This window comes from Arachis ipaensis, chromosome B9 (genome assembly GCF_059453495.1).
Source record: "Arachis ipaensis isolate K30076 ecotype BB chromosome B9, ASM5945349v1, whole genome shotgun sequence".
NCBI lineage: Eukaryota > Viridiplantae > Streptophyta > Magnoliopsida > Fabales > Fabaceae > Arachis > Arachis ipaensis.
This window is the reverse complement of record NC_142444.1, coordinates 28,753,559-28,761,610: the sequence shown is the minus strand read 5'-3', so window position 1 is coordinate 28,761,610 and position 8,052 is coordinate 28,753,559. Positions and strand designations below refer to the sequence as shown.

The window sequence follows — 8,052 nt, the reverse complement described above, 5'->3', positions numbered from 1 at the left end:
ATTTGCCTCTTGATTTGCATCATATGTAAGTGCATAGATTTGTATCATTTATGTAAAGGATGCATTACATAGTAATCACATATCTTTTATTAAACAGTTTATTGCATGTTTCTAACTAGGTTCAAAATCAATGCAATGAAATTGTTGTTCTCGGTTTGCAATCACTTTCTTGGGATCCTTCAAATAAAGCAACAAGTTGTCCAATTTATAAAGTAAATGGATATACATTTCATACTCTTGCAAGGGCACAAGGGAAAAAAAATCGATAACACCAATGTGTTTGTCAAAGGTGATGTAGGCAACATGGAAAGTGATTGGTTTGGAGTATTAAAAGATATACTCGAGTTTGAATACACTAGTGATGACTCTAATCGAGTTGTTTTGTTCAAATGTCAATGGTATGATCTAAGTCATCCAAATGGAACACATATTCATAATGACTATAAAATAACTAAAGTCAACCATAGCAAAAAATATCGCCACTATAATCCTTTCATTGTCGCCAACAAAGCTAAACAAGTTTACTTCTTACCTTATCTTGGAAATTGCAAGTCTATGTCGTGTATTGTTGTAAACACTAAACCAAGAGGTTGAATTGAAACCAATCATGTACATGTAGATGAGGATGAAGATGAGAATGATGTAGCTCATCAAATGGATGAGAGCAATCCTTTTAGGATTTTTGACACTGAGCCTCCTATTAGTCTTAAGTCTCCATTTAGAGAGGACCGCATTGTCAAATTGTCCATCGGCTCTAGTTTTGGGGCTAATAAAAATAAATATGATGATGTTGCAGACTTTGATGATGATATCGATTTTTGATAGGGTTACCATTTTTAATATTTGACTTGTCTTTAATATTGTTTTAACTTGTATTATTTTAATATTGTCTTTAGTATATAAGTAGGTCATGGCTCCTCGGGTCAAGGGTAAAGGTGTCAAGGGTCATAGAGGTTCTCGCACTACCACTGTAGCCGCTATTACCACCCCCTCCACCTCTTCTGGGACTTTGATTGTGCCAGATTTTTAGTCAGGACCACTTACTTAGCAACCGTATTTGATGGTGCCTAATCCAGGCTACACGAGTCCTCTTCCACTAAGTTGGTCTACTCCAGGATGTATGGGTCCCCGTCCACCACCCCCTCCTCCAATTTTGATTCCTCCTCTGCCTCGCAATTCCAGTCTATTAGTTAATTCAGAGACACCTGGAAGCTCTAGTACATCTCCTCCATCAGAGACCGCATCGGTTCCTAATGTTGTCACAAACGAAAGTTTGGTTCCAGATGGATAAACAAGATAAAATTTGATTGCTTGAATTAGAGAAATAATTACTTTTTTTTAGTTTCCTAACTTGTCAATTCTTTATGAAATTATCAGTTGGTTACCTTTCCCTCCTGATTCTTAAAAGATTACAAAGATCATCAAAAAACAGTATGATAAACTGTATAGAAAGTTTGGGAATGTCCCTCTTCCGAAAAAGAAGCTTTGGTTTAAAGAGTGGAAAGTAAAAGTAACATATATATCATACAAATAATATAAATTATTCTAAGAACATACTAGGTTATTTTCTCATCTTATCTTATATTATAGTATCCTTTTTATGTCCAGAGCAACTTTCTTATTGATGATAATGATGGAAAGTTTTTTTGGAGGGCTTTCAAGTATAAGACAAGAAAGCGATTTAGCCAAATGATGTTGGATATCCGTGAGGATATGGATACAAAAATTTTTTCTTACAAAAATATGTTGGAAAGGTACTAGAAAATAGATAAAAAATAAAAAAATATAAGGAAAAAAGCAAGGGAGAATCGAGCATCACTCTTAGGTGGTTCTATTCCACTGAGCTCAACTATAGAGAGGATGGTAACATAACTTAAGTGGCTTTAGATCTTATTTAATAGATATTTATTTATGTAAAATTTTTTTCATTTTGGGTTTTATATGAAACAGAAGAAGCAATTGGACCGTACACTAACCCGCGAGAAAGTCTTTAAGAAAAATCTACACACTTAAAAGTAAAAAGTCTAAATGGGTGGACAAACGCTCTTAAAACACTCATGTGAGATATAGTATAAATATTAAATAATTAATTAATTAAAATGTTATATAAATGTGCCCCTAGATTTGTTGTTTATACATGTGCATAGGCATATTCCTTATGGTTCTATGTGAAAATAGCTTTTGTTCTAATTCTTGTTGAGAAACAGGTATTGATATACTGTATGTTAGAAAATGTTAGTTAAGAAAACATAACAGTGTTATTTAGTTGATAGCTACCATTCTAATTCTAGTGCACAAGAAGAAAAAAGATTTAGGAATATCCTCTGTAGTAAAATACCATTCTTATTCGTTGCTTTAAAGTAGGGGAATAAATCTCAGAGAGAGGGCAAGTAAAATACAAAAGAGCAAGAGTAAGAGAGATTCATAGATTATTTATTTATTTATTTATGTACAGAATTTTGAATTCTTTATTATATTCGTTTAGCCGATAGCTTACTCTAGTTCTGTCTCTTAATAGTATTTTTGTTTAATAAGTTCTCTATAGGTTTAATTACTCTGTAGGTCTCTATAGGTTCACCGAATTTTCAATTAGGTCCTTATACTTTTTTTCTTTTCAATTGGGTCCCTATACATTCATTTATTTTTCAATTAAGTCCCTGCCGTGAGAATAACGTTTAAGATAACAGAATATTCTTGGTAAAAAACGAATATTCTGATAATTTAGTTGTAATAGCTAGTTGAAAAAACATGTATTTTTTTCAAAATACCAAAAGAGCCCATGCATTTTATCCCAAAGGAAAAAAAAACTAGCCTTAAGTTGCTCTGTGGAGATTGTGTCCACTGTCGTCTCCTGCGTCGGGCCCTCGTTTTCATACCTCTGAGGCATCGTCTGCAGCTGACACTTGGTGGTCTGTCGCCTGTCGCCTCCTTCTCTCTGCGCTGGTTTGTTCTGCCTTATTCTGCTCGGAGGTCTATTGCGCTGTTTTTCCATCCAAGCCGTCACCATCCCTCGCGGTGCTTCGCCTCGCCTGACATCGCTGCGCGCACCACACCGTGCCGAGCCTCACCGTGCCTGGCCTCCCGTCTGGCCTCCCATCCCTGCGTTGTGCCTCTCCTCCATCTCCTTGTAGTCGATCGGTCACAAAACAGGTAACATATAACATTGATTTTTTTCAGTTTTTCAAACTTGATGTAACATGTTTATGCTAATTTTAATTTTTTAAAAATATGGTATTGGTTGAGTACCTATTTTTTGAATTGATTTCTGGATTGTTTTGATGTATTAGTTTAGGGTTTACAATATAAATATTTATGTACAAGAATTTTGTTAATTGGTGAATTGACATATAATTTAATTTTTTGCTGATGATGATTTTTGCTTATTGTTGATTGTTGATTGTTGTTGCTGTGATGATGCTGCTTTATTAGGATTCTATTTCTCTTTTCTTTTAATGTATTGATGGGAGATTCGGATTTCACCATAGACATACATCATGGTGGCAATTTTTATGATATAGGGCATGTGATAGAATATTTTGGGGGAAGGGTGTTGGAAGATATGCATTTTGAGCTCGATGATTGGAGTTTGCAAGAAATAGTTAGTGAGCTGCAGAAGTTAGGGTACAAAGGGTATGCTAAGATATGGTACTGTGAACCAGAATTTCAATTGAGATCGGGTCTTAGAGAATTAATGAGTGATGGAGATGCCATGAGAATGGGTAGGTTATTAGTGTCACAGACTGTTAAGCATTGCTCCGTGTATGTTGTTGATGGCTGCAGGGAAGGTAATGGTGTTGAGATATGTTCAAATGATCAGGACTATGTGCCAAATGAAGCTGAGTACAGTGCAGTGGTTTCATAGAAGTAGAAATTAAAGGTGAATCAGAGTCATATAGTGAGGAGGATAGATTTGATGATAGTGCTGATTATGGAGATCACGAGGATTATTTTGGGTTTGATGTTGAAGATGGAAATAATGTAGAGCTTCAAATGCTTTTGGGGGGTTTGATGGCCCGTTAAATCAACATGACAATGCTCAAACTGCTGGTGTTGATGCTGCTGGGAATGGTGCCGCTCTTAGAGAGGATGTTGAAGTTGGAGAAATTTTTTAGGGTTATAAAACTGAAGATATTGATAGCTATGAGGGAGATTCAGATAATATGATTAAGAAGAGAAGATATCATAAATATAATAAGGCTGAGATGAGCAAGGAATATGAGTTTAAGGTGGGTTTAGAGTTCAAGTCACTTGGTCAGTTTAAAGATGCTATTAGAAAGCATGCTTTGTTGAATGGAAGGGATATTAGGTATATCAAGAATGATAAGGTTAGAGGTAGAGTGGGCTGCAGAGGGAAGAAAGGAAAGTGTAGGTGGATGGCATTTGCATCCAAAGTTGGTGGTTCTGATTGCTTTCGGCTGAAGACCCTTAATAGAAAACACACTTGTGGACGAAATTACAACGGTAGGCTTGCATCAAGTAGTTGGGTGTCTTAGAAGATTGTTACCAATATTAGTAGGGGAGAGGAGATGAAGATTGCAATAGTAATTCAGACCATTCAGGATAAATATATGGCTAATATTTCAGTCACAAAGGCTTATTGGGCAAGGAGAAAAACGAGAGAAGTACATGACAGGGCTATTCTGCAATATGGCAAGCTGAGAGATTACTGTGCAGAGATTATGAGGACAAATCCCGGGTGTACCACTCAGATTTTGTTTGACAGGCCTTCAATTACACACCAGCTAAGGTTTATGAAGATGAACATGTGTCTAGATTCTGTTAAGCAAGGGTTCTTGGCTGGTTGCAAGCCTATTATAGGGGTAGATGGCTACCACTTGAAGGGTGATCATAGCCAACAACTTATGGTGGCTGTTGGAAGAGATCCAAACGATAATTACTTCCCAATTGCTGTTGCTATTGTAGAGGCTGAAACCAGAGACAGTTGGGGTTGGTTTATTAACCTTTTATTGGATGATATTGGATATGTTAGTAGAAGGAAGTGGATATTCATGTCCGACCAACAAAAGGTTAGCACTTGCTATGTAATTATTTATTAAGCCGTTGTGTATTTATATTAAACATATTGGATAGTTTTTATTTTTGATTAAGTTGTCATTAATAGGCGGACAATATAATTTGTTATTAAATTAAGACTTCATAATAGGCGAACAATATAATTAGTTATTAAATTATGACTTCATAATCGGCGGACAATATAAGTTGTTTATCTTTTCGTACCTCATCATATCTATGTTCTTTTATGATTTCGGTTTATATTATTTACTACAGGGTTTGATGCAAGTTTTTCAAGAGATGATGCCGACTTTAAAGCATAGACTATGGTTGAGACATTTGTATGCCAATTACAAGAAAGCATATGGTGGTGGGACTGTTTTGAGGGACCTAATTCTATCAATAGATAAAGCTATATATGTGGAGGAATGGGAGAGGAGCATGACGCAGCAATGCACATCAAACCAACAATATGCAAAGCTAGCAGCATTAGATCCCAAGCTCTGGTGGAAGAGCAACTTCACTTTTCTTTCTAAAAGCGACATGTTGAGAATAATATTTCTGAAGCTTTCAATGGTAGGATCTTGGAGGCAAGAGACAAGCCTATACTCACTATGTTCGAGTGGATTCAGTGTTATTGGATGTCTCAATTTGCTGAAAAAAAGAAGAAGGCCGAAAAATATGGCAGTACAATCATGCCTAAACCAAAAAAGAGGCTTGATGTCATTGCAACACGAGCTATAGAGTGGCAAGCAAGATGGGCTGGAGGACTGACATACGAGGTTTCTCATAAGAATCGGATGATTGTAGAGAGGTTCGTGGTTGACTTATTGGCTGGAACGTATAGCTGCAAATTTTGGGAATTATATGGAATGCCCTGCCCGCATGCTTGTTGTGCCATATTTGAGAAATGGGACAATCTAGAAGATTACTGCAGCAACTTCTATAACCCAGCAGCCTATGCTGCAACTTATGGCAAGTTAGTTTCTCCAATCAACGGAAAAAATATGTGGCCGAAAGTTGAGTGTGATACCATCATGCCCCCCATCCTTAGAGTGAAGCCAGGAAGACCACGGATGGTGAGGATCAGAGAACCTGATGAGAACTGTTCTCAGACAAAGCTTAGGAGGATGGGTACATCTGTGACATGCAACAACTGCAGACAATATGGACATAATAGAAGGCATTGTCCCAATCCAATAGTGTCAGGTACCAATAGTGGAATAGGTTGTGATAGTATATGATAACATATTGGATGTGAATTATTTTTAGTAACATATATGCTGCTCTTTAACTATTTTTTGTTGAAATTAGAATTTTTTTTTGATGAGTTTAGTGGAGTAGGTTGTGACAGTATATGATAACATACTGGATGTGAATTATTTTTAGTAACATATATGCTGCTCTTTAACTGTTTTTTGTTGAAATTAGAATGTGTGTGATAGTATATGATAACATAGTGGATTTTTGAATTATATTTTGGAACATATATGCTGCTCTTTAACTGTTTTTTGTTGAAATTAGAATGTGTTTGATGTATTTAGTGGAATAGGTTGTGATAGTATATGATAACATAGTGGATGTGAATTATTTTTGGGAACATATATGCTGCTCTTTAACTATTTTTTGTTGAAATTAGAATGTGTTTGATGTATTATAGTGGATGTGAATTATTTTTGATATCATTTGTTTGATGAAGTTATGTTGTGTTATCAATGTCAGCATATTGTAGACCTTATCCAAGTTTTTTTAACATATAAATTGATTGAAAATAGAGTTGAATGTTTATGTGGTACAAGGCATATAAATGTAAGATGTTTGACACTGGTTTATGTTGCAAACTGGTTGTGTTATACCTGGTTTCAAGGCCTGATATTGCTGCTGCCACCAACGGAAAAGATCCGGCTGCTGCTGACACTGTGGCTATTGTTGCGGCTGCTGCTGATATTGCGGTTACTGTTGACACTGCTCCTACTGCCGACAATAGATCCAGTGTGAATATTCGTAGATCTGAGAGAATAAGGCAAGTAGGAATAGGCAGGGCAGAGGAAGGGGTAGAGCTGCATCTTTACAACCACTCCGATCCCCACCACACCTGCTACTACATCTTCACAACTGCTACCCACCACACCTACTGTTGCTGCCTCTACTCAACCACCTCCAATACTTGCAACTTCAGCTTCTCAGGCTCCAACCATAGCCACCAGTGCAATGAATTATGAGCCTCTTATTGTAGCACCTTGTGGATCTTCACAACAAGCCTTACCTCTTGAAGGGTCAGCCTCCCAGTCTCTCCTACCTGTGGCAACTACAAGTTCGCAGTAACCACCTAGAGCATCTTCTCAACCTTTACCAAAGACAAAAGTGTTTGGTGTGAGGAGGAGTGGGTGGCTAAAGTTAGGAGTGAGGAAACCAATAGGGGCACCTAGTCTACATATAGACCTAACTGATGACTGAAGCATGATTAAATTTATAGTTAGGGTTGTTGGGGTTGCTATTAAATAGTATATGTTGTGATGAATTGTGTCTCTGTGGCCAATGTTTATTATATGGATAGGACAACTATTTTGATATTTTGGGATTAGGTTGGACTACTTTTAATTGTTGCACTTCTTGGACCTTTATTTTGGATTAGGTATGTGGCATATTATATGAGCACTTATTTTGTGATATTTTGTGTATATATGGTTTACAGGAACACTTATTTAATGGATATCTAGATATGTGGCATATTATATGGCCACTTATTTTCTGTACTTTGTTGACCAATTGTGTAACTTTAAAGATTTAACTATAAAGTTTCTTCCCAACTATGATTTTATTGTTATAAACACACAAAATACATCAATGCAAAATTTATTCAAACTAAACATAATTAGCAATAATTGGATTGAAGTTGTAGGATCTCTTACATTAAAATTTCATAACACAGATAACTTTAAACTCTTACAAACCACATTCCAATTATTAAGACTAGCAAAAACATAAACAGCATATATTGCATTTTACATTGATTTTTTATATTGTCATCCAATCTCC

General features: G+C 36.2%; 1 protein-coding gene across 1 annotated transcript; it reads left to right on the top strand.

The window, feature by feature from the left end:
- The first annotated feature begins 4,160 nt into the window (after positions 1 to 4,160).
- On the top strand, positions 4,161 to 6,257 carry LOC107615309 (uncharacterized). Its single transcript, XM_016317392.1, has 4 exons — positions 4,161 to 4,461; positions 4,585 to 5,027; positions 5,290 to 5,589; positions 5,646 to 6,257. The coding sequence occupies exons 1-4, from the start codon at positions 4,161 to 4,163 to the stop codon at positions 6,255 to 6,257; spliced, it is 1,656 nt and encodes a 551-aa protein (XP_016172878.1).
- The last annotated feature ends 1,795 nt before the right edge of the window (positions 6,258 to 8,052 follow it).

Coding starts and splice junctions, on each gene's coding strand:
- LOC107615309 (XM_016317392.1), top strand. CDS start 4,161: ATGATTAAGAAGAGAAGATATCATAAATATAATAAGGCTGAGATGAGC. Junction 4,462..4,584: donor TTGTGGACGAAATTACAACG/GTAGGCTTGCAT, acceptor CTAATATTTCAG/TCACAAAGGCTTATTGGGCA. Junction 5,590..5,645: donor TATTTCTGAAGCTTTCAATG/GTAGGATCTTGG, acceptor GAGTGGATTCAG/TGTTATTGGATGTCTCAATT.